Source organism: Myotis lucifugus, unplaced genomic scaffold, assembly GCF_000147115.1.
Source record: "Myotis lucifugus unplaced genomic scaffold, Myoluc2.0 scaffold_29, whole genome shotgun sequence".
Taxonomy (NCBI): domain Eukaryota; kingdom Metazoa; phylum Chordata; class Mammalia; order Chiroptera; family Vespertilionidae; genus Myotis; species Myotis lucifugus.
The window spans coordinates 3,765,226-3,785,653 of record NW_005871077.1 but is presented as its reverse complement, the minus strand read 5'-3'; the positions used below and the strand labels follow the sequence as shown (position 1 = coordinate 3,785,653).

Below are 20,428 nucleotides of genomic sequence, written 5' to 3'. Positions count from 1 at the left end.
TCCAGGAAGCACAGAGAGTCCCAAATAAGATGAACCCAATGAGGCCCACACCAAGACACATCATAATTAAAATGCCAAAGGTTAAAGACAAAGAATCTTAAAAGCAGCAAGAGAAACACAAGTACCTACAAAGGAGTGCCCATGCGACTATCAGCTGATTTTTTTCAACAGAAACTGCATGCCAGAAGGAAGTGGCAAGAAATATTCAAAGTGATGAAAAGCAAGGACTTACAAGCAAGATTATGCAACCCAGCAAAGCTATAATTAAGAATTGAAGGTCAGATAAAGAGGTTCATAGACAAGAAAAAGCTAATGGAGTTCATCACCACAAACCAGTATTGCAAGAAATGTTAAAGGGTCTTCTTGAAGAAGGGGAAGGGGGAACAATAAAATGGCAATAAATATCTATCAGCAAGTAAATTTAAAAATCAAAATAAAAGAATAAGGAATCTCATGAACAAAATAAACTGATGAATAAAATAGAACCGGAGGCATAGAATAATGGAACAGACATATGAATCTCAGAGGGAAGGGGATATGAGGTGGGGGAAGAGATTGACCAAAGAACTGGTATGCATATATGCATTACCCATGGACACAGACAATAGGATGGTGAAGGTCTGAGGTGGGACAGGATCTGGGTGGAGGAGGGCAATGGGGGGGGGGAAAGGGTGGTGGATATCTGTAATACTCTCAACAATAAAGATATAAAAAATTAATATGTAATTTTCAGTAATGAAACTAAAATTTTAGTCTACTTTTAACTGAATATTGGCTTATTGACAGGTTTTTTTCTTTTCTATTCTGTTCAGTGGTACAGTGTTATAATAATTAGCTGCTATGGTAAGGCAGAGTTTAAGCAAATAAATTACCAAAGGCACATAAATGTCTTCTTCCCACATAAATTAAAATAGAATTTAAAAAATAATGTAAGTTTTGATCTGGAGTCTGATACTTTGGTAAATGTGTTTTCCCCTCCTAAATTGACATCAAAGTTATGATAAACATTAAAGACTTATATTAACCACTAGAGGCCTGGTGCATGAAAATTCATGCACAGGGGTAGGGGTCCCTCAGCCCAGCCTGCCCCCTCTCACAGTCCAGGAGCTCTCAGGGGATGTCCTCCTCTGTGGGAGGCAACCGGGCTGATCAGGGGAAGGTGCTGCCCCCATCACCCTGCTGCTGCTGCCACTGCCGGCCACTGCAGCTGCTGGCCCTCAGCCCTGGCCCCACCCCCTGCCTACGGGTGGGTGGGGGCGATCTGGGGCCAGGCCAGTTGGGGGAGGGGCTGTGGGAGGTTGAGGCACAGCAGGTTGCACCCTGTCCAGCCTCTGCGGAGGTGAGGCGCCTGGACTGGGCCCGCCCTGCTGCCTCTGTGGCTGTCTCTGTGGAAGGGGGTGTGGTGCCACCTGCTCGCGTGGACGCCCCCTGCTCGCGCCAGCACCACTTGCTGCCTCTGCAAAAGGGGCTGCTGCACTGGGCTGGTATAGCGCCGCCTCTCCCACATGGCATCAGACCCGCAGTCCTAGGCCCTCGCAGCTGCTGTGGCTTTGTCCAGATGGACATCCGGAAGACGTCCGCCCTAATTAGCATATTACCCTTTTATTAGTATAGATTCAGTAATATAAGTGTAATCTTGCATATATAGTAAGGTAGGTACCTTAGTATTGAGTAGCATATGCTAATTAGGAGATGAGGTATATAATCTGCCAATATCTGAAGTTTATTTTAGAAATAATTTTGAACTACATGAATGTCAAAAATAAAAAGGGGACAAATCTCAAACCTTTTGGTATTATAAAAAGTAAAGATTCAGGTAAAATTTAAATTTACCTTCTTTATGGTTCTCCAATATTTTCTTTCTGTGGATAGTGGGAGGGCTATTTAGTTCTATGTATAGACAAAGTGGAACAGGCCAAATCTTTTTTTAAATGTAAAATTAGGTTATGTGCAGAGGTACTAGTCCCAATTTAGTTGTTAATTAATGACAGATATGGCCTATAAAATGAACTTTGTTTTTTTGTTCTCCTTTTAAAGATGTTTTTTTTTCCCTCCATGGGAGACATAAAAAATTAACTTATTTTTGTTGGTGACAATTCATGAACAAAGTTGTGCAATTGAAGTGTAGAATACTTATAAATATTAGAAAACTAATTTTTTGATTCATTTATTAGAAATACTTTTTGTTTCTTTTCTTTATTTTAACTCTTCTTCCTTTCACTTATCTGCATAGTAAGAAGCAATCGGTGGTATGTGGTTTTCAGAATTGACTTTAAGTAATTATATGTTTTATAATACAGATTTATTGAGCCAGGGCAACCAGTTTGCCCTAAGCCCACTCAGAAAGATAGATTTCTATTGGTGTTTTCTGAACAATAGTATACATAAAAATCACATAAAGTACTTAAAAAATACCGAATCTTGACTACATTCTAATCACTGTCTCCCACCTCCCAGTAACTCTGGGATATGGCCCACGAATTTTAATAAGCACCCGAGGCCCTAGCCGGTTTGGCTCGGTGGACAAAGCATTGGCCCACAGACTGATAGGTCCTAGGAGGTTCAATTCCGGCCAAAGGCATGTACCTCAGTTGCAGGCTCGATCCCCACCTTTGGTCAAGGCGCGTGCGGGAGGCAACCAATCCATGTGTTTCTCTCATATTGATGTCTCTGTGTTTCTCTCTCTGTCTCTCCCCCTCCCTTCCACTCTGTTTAAAAATCAATGGAAAAAATATCCTCGGGTGAGGATGAACAACAACACAAAAAGGAACGTGTAGTAATAAGTACCCTAGGTGAGTGATATAGATGAGCCATTGACCAGTCCTTAAGAAACATTAATTTAATTAGTGTTAATACTATTGTTCTCAATTTTATGAGTCAGTGGACTAGTTAGGTGCCCCAGATTCTTGCCCCAATCAAACTCCCAGAGTAATAATTTTTATTGTAACAAAATTGGGAAATAAAGCACAGAGAAAACAAATAATATATAAATCCCATTGTCCAGGGAATACTGTTGTTTTAGTTTGTTTTTCTTCATACTTTTAAAATTATAGTTAGAGTTTACTTGGAAATTAGAAGCAGTTTTATATGCTCCTTTTCTCATTATCCTCAAAAGTTTTTACCATGTTATTAAAAAATCATTAACATTTACAGTGCTTATACAGTATTACCTCATATTGGATAATTATTTACTTAACTATTCCTCTGTTGGATTTTTAGATCATTTCTAACTTACATCTGATAAATAACATTGGAATGAACATTTTTGTGGGAAATTCTTTCTATATCTAGGATTCCCTTCCCCACTTGGCTGAGGATCCTAAAAGTACTTTTAAAAGTACTTGGGAGATAGCTGTACTACTATCAACAATAAAAATATATTTTTAAAAAAAGCTTTTGAAACATAACGCCAAACTGTTTTCCAAAAAGTTTCAGCTAATTAAAATTAGTAGCAGTAAAGTTGTTACATTGTACCTTCACCAGCATTGAGTGTGTTTGTTAAAACACCACCACCATATTTTTGGTTCTCTAGACAAAATGGTATATAATTGCTTAACCATCCCTTGTTGTAGTTAATATGGATACACACACACACACACACACACACACACACACACTAGAGGCCTGGTGCATGAAATTCGTGCAGTGTGTGTGTGTGTGTGTGGGGGGTGTCCCTCAGTCCAGCCTGCACTCTCTCCAATCTGGGACCTCTCGAGAGACTCCTTACTACCTTCATATTTTTGGATTCTTTTTCCTTTTTGTTCTTCTGATTGGGGTTTTTTTTTTTTTTTTTGCTTCCTCATTTTTCAAATTGTTTATTTGATTCTTGGAATTCTTTATTGTTGAAACCCTGTATATTATTCTTTATTTCAGTCATTGTATGCTTAATTTCTGACTGGTCCTTTCCCCCCCTTTTTTTTTTTGGCATTCTCTAAGATTCTTGAAAATCTCACTAAGTCCCTTGAAGGCCTCATAAAGCTTCTTGAGTAACCTTATAACCTTGGTTTTGAACTCCTATATCCAGTAGTTTGCTTTCTTCCATTTCTTTCATTTGACATATTTCTTTGTCTCTGCATTTGGGCTGCTTCCCTGTGTTTGTTTCTGTGTACTGGATAGAGCTGCTATGTCTCCTGGAATTGGTAGAGTGGCCTTGTGTAGTAGCTGTCCTATAGGGCCCAGTGGCTCAGCCTCCCCAGTCATCTGACCTGGGCACTCTAGGTGCACCCCTGTGTGGTCTGTGTGCACTGACCTGTTGTAGTTGAGACTTGATTGCTGTTTTGTTACTGGGAGGAATTGACCTCCAGGCCAATTGGCTGTGAGGACTAGCTACGACTACAGTGGGAGAGCGGCTGTGCAGGAGACACCCAGTGGAGCAGGACTTGCTTCAGTGGGGCTTTGGTGCTCACTGAGTCTTCCCCATGTTGCTTATGAATGTGTAGAGTTGTAATCTGGTATGGTCTGACGCTGTCCAATGGGTGCACTGTCTCTTGGTTCTCCAGGGAGGTGCAAAATCAGTCACTGTCTGGGTCCACCCGGCAGGAACTACTGAGATACCTGCAGATTTCTCCTATTTGTATCAAGTTTGGAAGTGTCCAGGTGAGGCCCAGTTGTGAAGCAAGGCAGGCTGGTGCTAGTGCTGGGTTTTGGGCCTTTTATTGATAGGTTTGGGGCTTCCTGACCCAGCTGCAGCTTGTTTGAGAGATTTTAGCAAAGTGTGAAACCTAAGCAAGGACAGGCCATTCATATGCAAAAGCTGCTGAATATAGGTTGGATGGGGCTGTAAATTGGATGGGGTGGGGTCTCAGGGACTCACCAGGGAGGAACAAACAGAAATCACTGCCAGTCAGCCCTGCCACCGGGGAGGTCCAAGCATAGAAACAGTGACCCCTCTGTATGGGAGAAAGCTGCCCCTGAGTGCCCCTGAGTTCTTGCCCTGATGCCAGATAATCCAGTTCCTTCTCCCATGTGTCTGTCCCCCAGAGTCTTGCCCTGGTGCTACAGCTCAGAGGAAGCGGGACCTTATAAGTTCAGTTAGTGTGCCGGCCCTTTAAGAGGAATAGCTGTGTCTCCAGCAGCATCGGTGTCACTGAGCCCCAAACCTCGTTTTTTACAGTCATAGTTACAGGGACTTCTTTTCCCAGCTCTGGAACTCTGGGTTGGGGGTCTGTTGTTGGGGCTGGAACTTCTTGCTTTTTACCCACGGCCTCTGCAGAGACAATCTCCCTCCTGATTTAAAAAAAAAAAAAAAGGCACATGAGGGTGCTGGTCCAGCCCATTCTGAACCTCTGCTTCTTTACCCCTCCACCCCTCCTACCAGTCTCAATATGCTTTCTTCTTCACTTCTCTAGTTGTAGGACTTACATTCAGCCAACTTTCAGGCAATTCTGCATGATGATTGTTCTGTATTTTAGTTGTAATTTTGATGTGGTTGTGGGAGGTGGCCAGTACAGATGTTTAGCTATGTCGCTATCTTGGTTCTCCTCTGATTTTAATTTATAAAGCAACTGCTTAGTATTCTTCAGGGTTCTGTTTTCCTCCTGCTCTCATTCTGTGTACTATCTTCTGTTATTGGCTTCACCGATTTCTTGGCTGAGCTCCCAATCTGTATATCTAACAGTCTGAGCATTTTCACCTGTATTTTCAGAAGGCACATGAACTTAATGCAGTCTAAATGGAACTCTTCTTTGCTCCTCTCTTTTTATCCTATTTTTCATCTTAACATTATTTAATCTATAGTTAAAAACACACATAAAAATATGCTTCACATAAAGAATCTGTATGTTAATTTAACCTTCTAATTATTTCTTGAATCTGGTTCTGGGTCTCCATTTCTACTATTCTTGTCCTATTGCATCGTTGTTCATCTTGTTTCTATACTGCTGTACCAACCTCTTAACTGTTCTCTGTTTCTAGTTGTGGCCCTCTAAAATCTGTAATATTTTTAAATTTTAAATCAGAATGTACTTACTGGCGTAAAGTCTTCCCTAGTTCCCTAAATGCTACTAGGAAATGGCCATGCTTTTTTACATGACATAAAAACGCTCCTTATTCTGTCATTTGCTTCTCCTTAGATATTTCTCTTGCTGCTCCTTTTGCCTACTCTGTGAGTCAGCATCATTCCTGCCCCCCCCCCCCCCCCCCGCCCCAAACTTTTGTCCTTGCTGACTCCTGTATTCCCAGCTTTTACCTGGCTAACTCTTATGTCTAAGCCGTAATTACTTGTTTCCAGGTTGCTTCCTTTTTGCTCCCATGATATCACATGTGTAATTTTAGCATTGTGTCTATTATGTGTGTAAATGATATTTATTTTTATTTATTTTTCAGAAATTCATTTTATTGTTTAAAGTATTACAAGTAGTAGTTCATATGTCTCCTTTTTTCCCCCATTGACCTTCCCATGGCCTCCCCTACCCCCCGGCACATGCCCTCAACCTCCCCCACCGGTGTCTTGCATTCATTGGTTACACTTACATGCATGCATACAGGTACTTCGGTTGATCTCTTACCTCCCCCCCCACCCCCCTCCCCACCCCCGCCAACCTTCCCCAGCCTTCCTGCTGTAGTTTGACAGTCTGTTCAGTGCTTCTCTGCCTGTGTATCTATTTTTGTTCATCAGTTTATAATGTTCTTTTTCCTGTACGTATTATGAGGTCTTAAGGCACAATAATTTTTTTATTCATAGTTGTAATATTAGCACCTAGCTTAGTTGACACTCATTTTTTAGGTAGTTTCTATCTTAGGTGCTGGCACAACTGCCCATTCTTTTATCCAAACTGGAAATGTGGGTATTTTCTTAGATTCCTCACAGGTAACCAATTCCAAGTCTTTAATTTTGCTTTTACTTGGCATGTGTGTTTGTATTCTTTTGTTCACATGTGTGTTCATTCATTCATTCATTCATTCAGTAAATTTCATTAAGTGCTACTGTGTGCTAGGCATTATACTAACCATATTATGTGCTAAACATTGCATTGAATTTGTAGCATTTATACTAGTAGATTGTTGGAGAAGTACATGTTTATAAAGTTTAGTTGTTCCATTTAGGAACAAAGGTGTATATATTCAAGTATAATTTTCGGTGCCTAAGGAAAGTTTTATTACTATTCCTCACTTGGTTTTCTACCTTTCTTTTAGAGCTTATTAGTGTTAAAATAGTTGTTTTCCTAGTGTGAATGAGATTTTTTTATCCTGTTAATTCCAACTTGCCATTGCTTATATATGGGAAACTGACTAGATGATCTTGTATCTGGCCAGCCAATTGAACTTAGTGATTTTCACCCTGGCCAGTGTTGCTCAGTGGTTAAAGCGTCAGCCTGCATATTGAAGGGTCATGGGTTTGATTTCCAGTCAAGGGCACGTACCTGATTGTGGATTCTATCTCCAGCCCTGGTTGGGGCATGTGTGGGAGACAGCTAATGGATGTGCCCCTCTCACATTGATGTTTCTCTCTCTTTCTCTCTCCCTCTTTCTCTGTATCTCTCTCTATATCTCCCTTTCACTCTTCCATAAAAAAAAAATCCAATAGAAAAAATATCCTAGGTGAGGGTTAACAACAACGACAAAAACAACAAAAAAGCTTAGTAATTTTCATGGACTTGGGTTTTCAGATATTGATTATGTCAGTGACAAATGTCAGTATTTTTTTCTTCTAGGTATTTATGAGTTTAATTCATTTTTCAGACCTTTGTACATTGTTAGGACCTCCAATAAATGTTGAATAAAAGCATCTTGGTATTATTACTGACTTTTTCTTTATAGTTTTTGTTGCTGTGGATAGTATTACAGATGACCTCCATTTCCCCTTCTTTGCTCCCCTCCACCCAGCCCCTGTCCCACCCCTGGCCTTCACCACATTGTTGTCTGTGTCCATGGGCTATATGTATATGCATGTATGTTCTTTGGTTAATCTCTTCCAGTCCCCCCTAACTCCCCACCCTATCTACCTCCTCTCAGAGATCTTCCATGTATCCATGCCTCTGGACCTATTTTGCTTGTCAGTTTATTTTGTTCATTAGATTCTGCATATAAGTGAGGTCCTATGGTACTTGTCTTTCTCTGACTGGCTTATTTTACTTAGCATATTAATCTCCAGGTCCATCAATTCTGTCCCAAAGAGTACGAGTTTCTTCTTCTTTTTTTTACAACCACATAGTATTCCATTGAGTAAATGTACCATAGCTTTTATATTCACTCATCAACTGATGGTCACTTGGGCTGTTAACAGATCTTAACTATTGTAAACTAGAGGCCTGGTGCACGAAATTTGTGCACTCGGGTGTGTGTGGGGGAGTCCCTCAGCCTGGCCTGCGCCCTCTTGTAGTCCAGGAGCCCTCGGGGGATGTCCGACTGACAGCTTAGGCCCGCTCCCTGTGAGCTGGCAGTTGGAAATCCTTAGTGCTGCCGCGGAGGCAGGAGAGGCTCCCGCCACCACCGCTGTGCTCGCCAGCCATGAGCCCGGCTTCTGGCTGAGCAGCGCTCCCACTGTGGGAGTGCACTCACTACCAGGGTGCAACTCCTGTGTTGAGTGTCTGCCCCCTGGTGGTCAGTGAGCATCATAATGACTGGTTGTTCTGCCGTTGGGCTGAAACCAGCTCTCCAACATCCCCCAAGGTGTCCCGGATTGTGAGAGGGTGCATGCCAGGCTGAGGGACCCCACCGGTGCACGATTGGGGCTGGGGAGGGGCCGCGGGAGGGCTCCAAGGAGTGTCCAGCCTGTTGCGCTCAGTCCGGATTGGCTGGACCCCAGCAACAAGCTAATCTACTGGTCGGAGTGTCTGCCTCCTGGTGGTTAGTGCACATCATAGTGAGCGGTTGAGCGGCCTTAGCATATCATTAGCATATTACACTTTGTTTGGTTGAATGGCCGATTGGACACTTGGCATATTAGGCTTTTATTATATGGGATAACACTGCTATGAACATAGGGGTTGCATATATTTTTTCTGATTGGTGTTTTGGGATTCTTAGGATATATTCCCAGAAGCGAAAATGGAACGGCAGTTCCATTTTTAATTTTTTGAGGAAATTCCATGCTGTTTTCCATAGTGGCTGCACCAATCTGCATTCCTACCAGCAGTGTACTGAAGTTAAGATTCCCTTTTCTCCACATTCTTGCCAGCACTTATTGTTTGTTTATTTGTTGATGATAGCCATTCTGACAGGTATGAGGTGATACCACATTATTATTTAATTTGCATCTTTCTGATGATTAGTGACGTTGAACATTTTTTCATATATTTCTAGGCTACCTGTATGTCCTCTTTGGAGACGTGTCTATTTAGGTCCTTTGCCCATTTTTTAATTGGAATGTTTGTCTTCCTGATGTTGAGTTGTATAAGTTCTTGATATATTTTGGAAATTAATCCCTTATCAGATGTATCATTGGTGAATACGTTCTCTTATACAGTGGGTTTTCTTTTTATTTTGTTGATGGTTTCTTTTGCTGTGCAGAAGCTTTTTAGTTTGATATACTAGGTGTACCGGTTAATAATGTGGATTTTTTTCTTTTTCCTTTAAAAAAAAATATATTTTATTGATTATTCACAAAGAGGAAGGGACTGGGATAGAGAGTTAGAAACATCGATGAGAGAGAAACATTGATCAGCTGCCTCCTGCACACCCCAAACTGGGGATGTGACCGCAACCAAGGTACATGCCCTTGACCGGAATCGAACCTGGGACCTTTCAGTCCACAGGCCGACACTCTGTCCACTGAGCCAAACCGGTTAGGGCAATGCGGATTTTTTTCAATAGATGGAGTTACACATATGTTGATATATATGCGATTTGATATGTATCCTATTTTGTTGTATTGACAACAAGCTTCAAAACTTCGTTTGTCAAATTTTCTGAAGGAGTTAACATCATAGATATTTTTACACTTGAAAATGTTGAATTTCGTGCCAAAAAAAGAGCATTTGCGAGAAGTTTTAATTCATTACTTTATTTTGAAGAAAAGTGCTGCTGAATACTTCGGGACGCTTATGGTGAACATGCTCCATCTCAAGATACTTGTGAATGCTGGTTTAAATGCTTTAAAAGTGATGATTTCGATGTGAAAGACAAAGAACGTCCAGGTCAACTGAAAAAGTTTGAAGAGCAACAATTGCAAGCATGATTGGATGAAGATGCGTGTCAAACTCAAAAACACCTTGCAGAAAGATTAAATGTTGCTCAGCAAACAATTTCCAATCATTTACAAGCAATGGGAAAGATTTTATAGGAAGGAAAATGGGTGCTACATCAACTAAACGAAAGACAAATAGAAAACCGAAAAGTCATCAGTAAAATGTTGCTTCATAGGCACGAAAGAAAGTCTTTTTTGCACCGAATTGTGACTGGCGATGAAAAATGGATTTATTTTGAGAATCCCAAATGCACAAAATCATGGGTTGATCCAGGTCAACCATCAGCATCGACTGCAAGGTCAAATCGCTTGGGAAAGAAGACAATGCTCTGCCTTTGTTGGGATCAGGAAGGTGTGGTGTATTATGAGCTTCTAAAACCAGGTGAAACCGTTAATACTGATAGCTACCAACAACAAATAATCAATTTGAAGCACGCTTTGATCGTGAAATGACCAGAATGTTCCAGAAGACACAGCAAAGTAATTTTGCTTCATGATAACACACCATCACACACTTCCAAACCAGTTAAAGACATGTTAAAAGATCTTGCCTGGGAAGTATTAACTCACCTGCTGTATTCACCAGACCTTGCTCCTTCAGATTACCACTTGTTCTGATAGATGGCACACGCACTTTCTGAGCAGCACTTCAAAACATACAAAGAAGTGGAAAATTGGGTCTCTGAATGGTTTGCCTCAAAACAAGACAAGTTCTATTGGGACGGTATCCACAAATTACCTAAAGATGGGGGAAATGTGTAGCTAGCGATGGACATTACTTTGAATGAAGCACTTTTGATGTTTCTCTTGAAATTATCGTGTTTCCTTTGATTACAAAATCTGCATTATTAACCAATACACCTAGTAGTCCCATTTGTTAATTTTTTCCCTTGCCCTAGGAGATGTATCTGTAAATATATTGCTATGAGAGATATCTGAGATTTTGATGCCTATGGTTACTTCTAGGATTTTTATGGTTTCACAACTTATATTTAAGTCTTTTATCCATTTTGAGTTTATTCTTGTGTATGTTGTAAGTTCTTAGTCGAGTTTCCTTTTTTTTTGCATGTTATCTGGCCAATTTTCCCAATTCCATTTATTGTAGAGACTGCCTTTACTCTATTATATGCTCTTGTTTCCTTTGTCAAATATTAATTGAGCATAATGGCTTGGGTCGATTTCTGGGTTCTCTGTTCTGTTGCATGGATCTGTATGCTTGTTCTTGTGCCAGTATCAGGCTGTTTTGATTACAGTGGCTTTGTAATATGGTTTGATATCTGGTATTTTGATCCCTCCAACTTTTTTCTTCTTTCTCAAGATTACTGAGGGTATTCAGGTTTTTTTTTTGTTCCATATATATTTTTGGAATATTTGTTTTAGATCTGTGAAATATTCCATTGGCATTTTAATAGGAATTGTGTTGAACCTATAGTTTGCTTTGGGTAGTTTGGACATTTTAATGATGTTAAGTCTTCCAATCCATGAACATGGTATATGCTTCCACTTGTTTGTATCTTCCTCTATTTCTTTTTATAGTGTCCTATAGTTTTCCAAATACAGTCTTTTACCTCCTTGGTTAGGTTTATTCCTAAGTACCTTATTGTTTTTGGATTTTTTTTTTGCAGTGGTTTATGGGATTTTTTTTTAGTTTCCGTTTCTGAGAGAGTTCATTATTGTTGTATAAAATGCCATCAAGTTCTGTGTGTTAATTTTGTATGCTGCTGCTTTTCCAAATTTATGTATTAAATCTGGTAGTTTTTTGGTGGGGTCTTTAGTGTTTTCTATGTATAGTATCATGTCATCTGTGAATAATGAGTTTTAATTCCTCCTTTCCAGTTTGGATACCTTTTATGTTTTCTTCTTGTCTGATCCCTGTGGCTAGGACTTCCAGTGCTATCTTGAATAAGAGTAGTGAAAGCAGATTATTATTGACGTTAATGACAGTGCTTTTCATCAGGGTCCTGCTAAATATGATATTTATTCTATGTAATTTTTAAAAGTCAAATTAATAGGAGGTATCACCTATTCCTCACTTGCTGAGTTTTATTCTGATTCCATGTTGAATTTGATCAATTGATTTGTTGGTCTGTGGAGATGACCATGTTGTTCTGTTAATGTAAAGGATTACAGTGAGATTTCCTAAAGACAGACTTTCTTAACATTTCTGCTTTTTCCCCAATTTATTTATTAATACTGGATTTGATTGCTAATGTTTTAGTTAACATTTTTATTTATAAGTGAGATTGGCTTATGATTTTCTTTCATTTAATTCTTTGCTTTTGTTTCGGAATTATGCTTGCCTTATAAACTGTGTTGAAGCAGTTTAAATTTTTTTTTTAATTGGAAAAACTGTTTAAATTTCAACTACTTAAACAGAAACTAGTTTTTTGCTAAAGATTTAGTGGAGTTTGTCCATAAATATCATTTAGAAAATGGCTGTTTCTTGGTATTTTTATTTCTTCAACTTTAGTAAAGGTATCAGAAATAAATATGAACTTCTTTAATACTTGTTGAATAAATATTCTCTTGACACGGTTCTGGGAAATGACTTACTATATAGAACTACTATATTAACAGAGTTCATTTTTAGTCAGAGAAGCATTATTATCTTAGGTAATTCACCAGCATTGTAATTAGTTTGGAAGAGAAATACATGGAAATTTGTCTTCATGGATAGATTTTCCTCATAGGAGGATACTGTTCAATAGTAATCTAAATTCAAAGGTAACATTTTAAGAAAAATGTTAATTTGTGTAATTATAATTTGTATCATTGAGTACACTGTTTGGCATAATTACTGTGTGTAAAAAGACCAAAGTCCAAAGGTAACCATTTCTTAAATGTGTTTAAGCTGTGGATTATTTTTACTGTTTTCTTTTTTAAAGCTTATTATGTGATTTCAATTAATTATAATTACCTAATAGACAAATAATATTTATTTGTTTTAGCTCTTTCCCCCTTTTAAAAAATTTAAATATAAATTTATTTTTTATGTTTGAGAAGTTATAGTTACTTTAATTTCAATAAAACTGATTCAGTATATCTATCCACATTTTCCTTTTTAATTCAACATCTTTAAGCATTCATAAAACAATGGGTATATTATAGAAGTAATTGTACATCTGAGTATAATTCTAGGATTTATAAGATAAAACAGTGGTTCGAAACCAAGGGCAGTTTTGTCCCCAGGGAACATTTGGCAATGTCTGAATAATTTTTAGTTGTCACAGTGAGGTCTGGGGGGGAAGCCACTATCATCTAGACTAGAGGTGGGGAACGTCCGACCCGCGGACCTCATAAGGCCCTCAAAATCATTTGGTCTGGCCCTGCCATGGTGTTAGGGATGAGTTAATTAAATGTTTGACCAACTATGGCAGGCTAATTTTTAAGTTGATAATTTTGTATGGCCCGTGAATGGTGTTACAAATATCCAAATGGCCCTTGGCAGAAAAAAAGTTCCCCCATCCTTGATCTAGGGTAGAGGCCAGAGATGCTAGTAAACATTCTGCAGTGCACAGGATAGTCTCCCACAGCAAAGAATGATCTGTCCCAAAATGCTAATGGTGCTGAGGTTGAGATACCCTGTCATAAAAGGAATGATCCTATCTAATAAAGAGGGAATTGACCCTCATGCCGTCGCAAAGATGGTGGCGCCCACAACCAATAAGGAGGGAATATGCTAATTGACTGCCATGCCCTCAAAGATGGCAGCGCCCACAGCCACAAGATGGCAGCGCCCAGTCCTCTTAACCCTGCTGGGTGGCAGGTGCCTGGGGGCGGGCGCGGCCGCTCTGCCCGCCTGCCTCCGGAGTCCCCAGTCCCCTCAGCCCCCCAGCTGCCCAGGGCCGTCCGAGGCACATGCAAGCCTCAGATGGCAGCTGCCCAGCTGCTCAGGGCCACCCGAGGCTCAGGTAACCAGGGCCAGCCGAGGCTTGGGCTGCTGGCAGTGGCAGCAGCAGAGGTGTGATGGGGCGTCGCCTTCCCCTGATAGCCAGGTTGCCTCCCGCTCCTGAGGGCTCCCAGAATGTGAGAGGGGGCAGGCCGGGCTGAGGGATCCCCCCCTCCAGGGCCTCTAGTATATACATAAATATGCATACACAATATAAAAAGGTGTTCTCAGACGGATGCTTTTTTTTCAGCAACTAGAATTCTAGCAACCCAGTTTACAGTGTCCTTATGCAAAGTGTATGAAGAGTATTCTGCTCTTGACATGTAGTGAGACATTTAAAACAAAATACCTAGTTTGAGATTAAGCTTGTAAATCAGAGTTATTGCTCATTCTTACTTTTCCACTGTTAGGAAATTCACAAAGAAACTAGGAATAAATTAAATTATATGTTTATGGCTACCTAGAAATTGTAACTGAGAAGGAATAGAATGTAGTAAATTCTTAGCTGAAGTAATCTATCTCCTTTATCTTTCATTTATATTCCTGATTTAATATTAAAGCTTTGAATATAAAATTATTTCTTCTGATAGTTTTCTGAGTAGTTGCTAAGTTACTCATGTGTAAGTCTTTATATATATTTTTAAATATTTTTTATTGATTTTTAGAGAAGAAGGGAGAGGGAGAGAGAGATAGAAACATTAATGATGAGAGAGAATCATTGATCTGTTGCTTTCTGCACACCCCCTACTGGGAATTGAGTGTGCAATCGGGCATGTGCCCTTGACCAGAATCGAACCCGGGACCATTCAGTCTGAAGGCTGATGCTCTATCCACTGAGCCAAACCAGCTAGAGCAAGGCTTTTTATATTTTAAAAATTGCCTAAAATACTAGAATTTTAGAGCCAAAGGAGACTCAGGTTGTTTAATTCAATTTCCTCATTTACAACCAATAAAAAAATTCATCTTTAGAGAGGTGAAGTGATCTGATCCTGTGTCATATAACTTGTTAGTGCCACATCTTGGACTAGAACCCACAGCTTCTGATTTCTAGTTGTATATTCTTTCAGAGTGAGGGAAAGTTATTAATCACACTGGATTCTCTTTGAATCTTTAATTTCTTTGAAACTAGGGATATTGAAACTGTTAAATTGTTACTTCCTTAAAAAGAAAGTTCCTGTATAGGTTTAAAATGAATTTTAGTATGTATCTTTATAAATCTTGTGTTTAATTTAATTTTAATTTATAAATGATATGCTAGTTTAAACATGAATACTTCAAATTTTTCACAGGCAACGACACCTCCAAATCAAGGACGTCCAGATTCTCCTGTCTATGCTAATCTACAAGAGCTGAAAATATCCCAGTCTACTCTCCCCCCACTTCCTGGGAGCCCAGCAATTCAAATTAATGGAGAATGGGAAACTCATAAAGATACTTCGGGGCGTAGTTATTACTATAACAGAGGAACACAGGAAAGAACTTGGAAACCCCCTCGATGGACTCGAGATACAAGCATTAGCAAAGATTTCCAAAATCCAGGAGATCAAGAGGTATGAGTAATCAAGGAGTTGACCAGTGAGTTACAAAACTTCCTTTTATTTTTAATCATTCAGAGCAAAAGGAGTGAATAGGTTTGTGTCTTGGTATTGAAATGGTAGTGCACTTGAAATCTCTAAAATATCAAATCGTTTTTGCAGGTTTTATTATGTTAATGCTAGTTACTGTCTAATCTCTAACTAGTAGACAGAAGCTAACCTTGTAGTGTGCTTACTAGTTGCAGAATTAACTGGATTAAAGTTGTGTAGTGTCAATGGTTTCCCTCATGTGCACATGTGCTAGATGATAGTTCAATCACTGTTACTGCCCATGCAGTGACGTTTTTTTTTTAAGAAAAGGAAGGAAAAAAAAATGATGTGGCTTAGTCAAATACACCAAAACAAATATTTAACTGATTAAAACTGATACTTTATTGGTTTGGTATGCTACCAGGATATTTCTCAGTTTCTGACAGTTAGAGGTACAATATCACTTTTTATTTATATGTAAGGGAGATAAGTATAATCTAGTGCTCTGCTACAAATGAGCCATCCAGTAAGTCTCACAGTTTATTTCAAAATCATTATTTTCTCTGACAGGTGTTCATACTATCTTTCCCCTGCACCCTTAGTTTCACCTTTCCCCACACTTCTTGAAGGGTGGTGCAGTGAATTGGCCAGCTGTATTTTGAGAAATACTTACCTCAGAGGTTTGTAGAGATTCCTTGGGACTGTCTAGATATACAGGAAAAGCTTCAGTAGGGTTGATAAAAGGGTGTTAAATCCTGCTGTTTAATAAACTGGGGCTCTGCACTTGCATAGGACACCCTGCCCTTATAAAAAGCAGCTGGCTTGTATAATAAAAACGTATCTTCAGGAGCTAGAAAAATCAGGTAACACCTCTTGTATTTAACTGAATCTAAAAGCTTTTTGTAGTTAATAACCCCTCTCTGTCCTGTGTTTTAGTTGGTTATTAATAGCTCTGGTTTGGTGGTAAATTGTACTTTTAGTGTTTAAGAATGAGATTGAGAATAGTGAGAGAAATTGTTTCTGGTTATTGTAATAAAAAAATGTTAGAAAAACTATTTGAATTGTAGACCTAGAAAGATTTGAAAATAAATTATCCTGTGTATCAACAATAAAGTAAAATCTTGTAATTTGGGAGATTGGGGAAAGGGCTAAATTATAGAATAATTTAAAGGAATTTTAAAGTACACACAAGAAGTTTTAATATGTTTTTTTAGCTTTCAATTTCATTAAATAAAAGAGTGTTTTGTATATCAGAGTCTCAGCTTACAAATTGTATAAAAATAAATATTTTCAAAGTGGCTGGGTCATATTTTCTGGTTCTTGGGAAAGGTTGTGCATGGGAGGCAAAGTTGAGACTTTGTTAAAATGTCTATATTCTGCTCTCATATTTAATTGCTAGTTTGCCTGAATGTAGAATTCTGGTTGGAAATCATTTTTTTTCTTACATTTGCAAGGCATTTTGAACTTTATGGCAGGCGGGATCATCTGCTTATTGGTGAGTCCCCAATGTTAGAACCATTAGCTCTTTCCTTTTAGACCAGTGGTTCTCAGCCTTCTAGCCCTTTAAATACAGTTCCTCATGTTGTGACCCAACCATAAAATTATTTTCGTTGCTACTTCATAACTGTAATGTTGCTACTTTTATGAATCATAATGTAAATATCTGATATGCAGGATGGTCTTAGGCGACCCTTGTGAAAGGGTTGTTCAACCACCAAAGGGGTCGAGACCCACAAGTTGAGAACCGCTGTTTTAGACTAATCGGTTTCCACAGAAGTCTTAAAACCTTCTATGTAGAAAGTCAGGGCTGCCAGGATCTTGGTAGTTAGCATTCAGTTTGCATATAATCCCTTAGTCCCTCTTTCTGTTGGTATCCATGTCCTAATTATGTTGTCTGAGTTGTCTTCCAACTAAGAATTGTACTGTTTTTCTCTCTTGAGAAGGAATAAATACCTATACTTCTGCTGAGATAAGGAAGAGGTGCACTCCCAGCAGCCAGTTAGTATCCCTGCTTTCAGCCCCAATTCCAGGAATACCGTCAGTTCCTGAGCCATTTGAAGATTCTTCTCTATAAATTTATTGGATTTCATCTTCCCTTCCCAACTTCATTCCCTACTCCCACCAGTTTAGATTCTGCTTTCTTGTTCATCTGTGTCTCAACTTCCAGAGTGTTGTGACTGTTGGCTCTTCTTTATTTTCCCTCTTCTTGTGGGTTTAGGACTTTTAAAGGATATCTCACCATTTTTATTTTAGTGGGGTTTGATACAGAGCAAGTGTTCCATCTTAACTTAGAGACATTATTTTAGTGGTCACTCTAGAACAGCGGCTCTCAACCTGTGGGTCGCGACCCCTTTGGGAGTCGAACAACCCTTTCACAGGGGTCGCCTAAGACCATCAGAAAACACATATATAATTACATATTGTTTTTGTGATTAATCACTATGCTTTAATTATGTTCAATTTGTAACAATGAAAATACATCCTGCATATCAGATATTTACATTACGATTCATAGCAGTAGCAAAATTACAGTTATGAAGTAGCAATGAAAATAATTTTATGGTTGGGGGTCACCACAACATGAGGAACTGTATTAAAGGGTCGCGGCATTAGGAAGGTTGAGAACCACTCCTCTAGAACAAAGGTTCTCAACTAGGGACAGTTCTGCTCAGGGAGGGGTTGTGGGGTGTGGGGTGTGGGGTTAGAGGTTAGTGGAGACAGTTTTGGTTGTTACAGGTTTGAGACTGCTACTGGCCTCTAGTGGTTGGAGACCAGAGATGCTGTTGAATAGCTTATGATACACAAGAAAACTCTCACAGAGTTATCAATCTGGTCTTAAATGTTAGTAGTGTTGCTTTTGCTTCTTGCTCCTTAAAGCCGTACAAGGACTATACATGTTGTTGTGCTATTGTTGTCTTATATTTTATTTTATTTTTGTCTTTATTCTTGTTGTACATGGTCACTCTTAAAATTAATCCTCATATTTACTACCACTTTTATCACATTTCTTTACATAAAGTAGATTATCTGGATAACTTTCCTACCATCTTAAGTACATACTTTTTAAAAAAAAATATATTTTATTGATTTTTTACAGAGAAGAAGGGAGAGAGACAGAGAGTTAGAAACATCGATGAGAGAGAAACATCGATCAGCTGCCTCCTGCACATCTCCTACTGGGGATGTGCCCGCAACCCAGGTACATGCCCTTGACCGGAATCGAACCCGGGACCTTTCAGTCCGCAGGCCGATGCTCTATCCACTGAGCCAAACCGGTTACAGCTTAAGTACATACTTTTAAATGTCCTTTGTGAGGATCTGTTCATGAGAGAATTTTAGTTTTTATTTATCTGGAAATTTATTTATTTTATCCTTATATTTAAAGAATGTCTTTATCAGGTATATAGATCTAAGTTGAATATTTACTTGTTTGTTTTTTTCTAATTAAAGATTTTACTCTCATGTTCCTTGCTTCCATGGTTGATGATAAAAATTCATCTGTCAGTCTGATTGTCATTTCTTGCTGACAACTTTTAAGATATTCTATCTATAATTTCACTATGATGTGATAAGGTGAAGGTATCTTTTCTGTTTCCTGCCAGGGCTTTGTTGGAATCCCTGAATTTTAGGAGTCCTATCTTTGATCAGTTGTGGAAAACTCATAGCCATTAACTCTATAAAGCTAGTGTCTCATTTTCTCTTCTCATTCTGGAAATTTGAGTAGATGAATGTTTAGTCTGTTCATTCTGTTTGTCATGTCTCTTGATTTCCCTTATACTTAAAAATGTTATCTCTATGTCTCTCTGCTTCATTCTCAATAAATTTCAAGACGTATTTTCTGTTTACTATTTTCCTCTGGATGCCACAACAACTACATTTTTTTTTTCTTTTTAAAAATTTTTTATTTATTAATTAATTTATTTTTAAATTAAATCGTTATTGTTCAGATTATTACAGTTGTTCCTCTTTTTTCCCCCCATAGCTCTCCTCCACCCGGATCCCACCCCACCCTCTGCCCTTACCCCCCGCCCCCCAGCCCACTGTCCTCATCCATAGGTGTACGATTTTTGTCCAGTCTCTTCCCGTACCCCCACACCCCTTTCCCCAACGAGAATAGTCAGTCCATTCCCTTTCTATGCCCCTGTTTCTATTATATTCACCAGTTTATTCTGTTCATCAGATTATTCACTTGATTTTTAGATTCACTTGTTGATAGATGTGTATTTGTTGTTCATAATTTGTATCTTTACCTTTTTCTTCTTCTTCCTCTTCTTAAAGGATGCCTTTCAGCATTTCATATAATACTGGTTTGGTGGTGATGAATTCCTTTAGCTTTTTCTTATCTGTGAAGCTCTTTATCTGACCTTCAATTCTGAATGATAGCTTTGCTGGGTAAAGTAATCTTGGTTGTAGGTTCTTGCTATTCATCACTTTGAATATTTCTTGCCACTCCCTTCTGGCCTGCATAGTTTCTGTTGAGAAATCAGCTGACAGTCGTATGGGTACTCCCTTTTAGGTAACTGACTGTTTTTCTCTTGCTGCTTTTAAGATTCTCTCTTTGTCTTTTGCTCTTGGCATTTTAATTATGATGTGTCTTGGTGTGGTCCTCTTTGGATTCCTTTTGTTTGGGGTTCTCTGCACTTCCTGGACTTGTAAGTCTATTTCTTTCAACAGGTAGGGGAAGTTTTCTGTCATTATTTCTTCAAATAGGTTTTCAGTATCTTGCTCTCTCTCTTCTTCTGGCACCCACATAATTAGGATGTTGGTATGCTTGAAGCTGTCCCAGAGGCTCCTTACACTATCTTCATATTTTTGGATTCTTTTTTCTTTTTGTTTTTCCGGTTGGGT

The 20,428-nt window shown here is 38.9% G+C and overlaps 1 protein-coding gene across 15 annotated transcripts in view; it reads left to right on the top strand.

Moving 5' to 3' along the window:
- ARHGAP12 (Rho GTPase activating protein 12) overlaps positions 1 to 20,428 on the top strand; it is a 179,244-nt gene that overhangs the window by 67,035 nt on the left and 91,781 nt on the right. For 14 of the 15 annotated variants that reach the window (XM_023752210.1, XM_023752217.1, XM_023752216.1 and 11 more), the window contains one exon: positions 15,305 to 15,565. The exons of the other annotated variant lie outside the window; for it this stretch is intronic. In XM_023752210.1, coding sequence (XP_023607978.1) covers positions 15,305 to 15,565 — 261 coding nt within the window. The remainder of the gene's footprint in view (positions 1 to 15,304; positions 15,566 to 20,428) is intronic. 15 annotated transcript variants of the gene reach the window in all.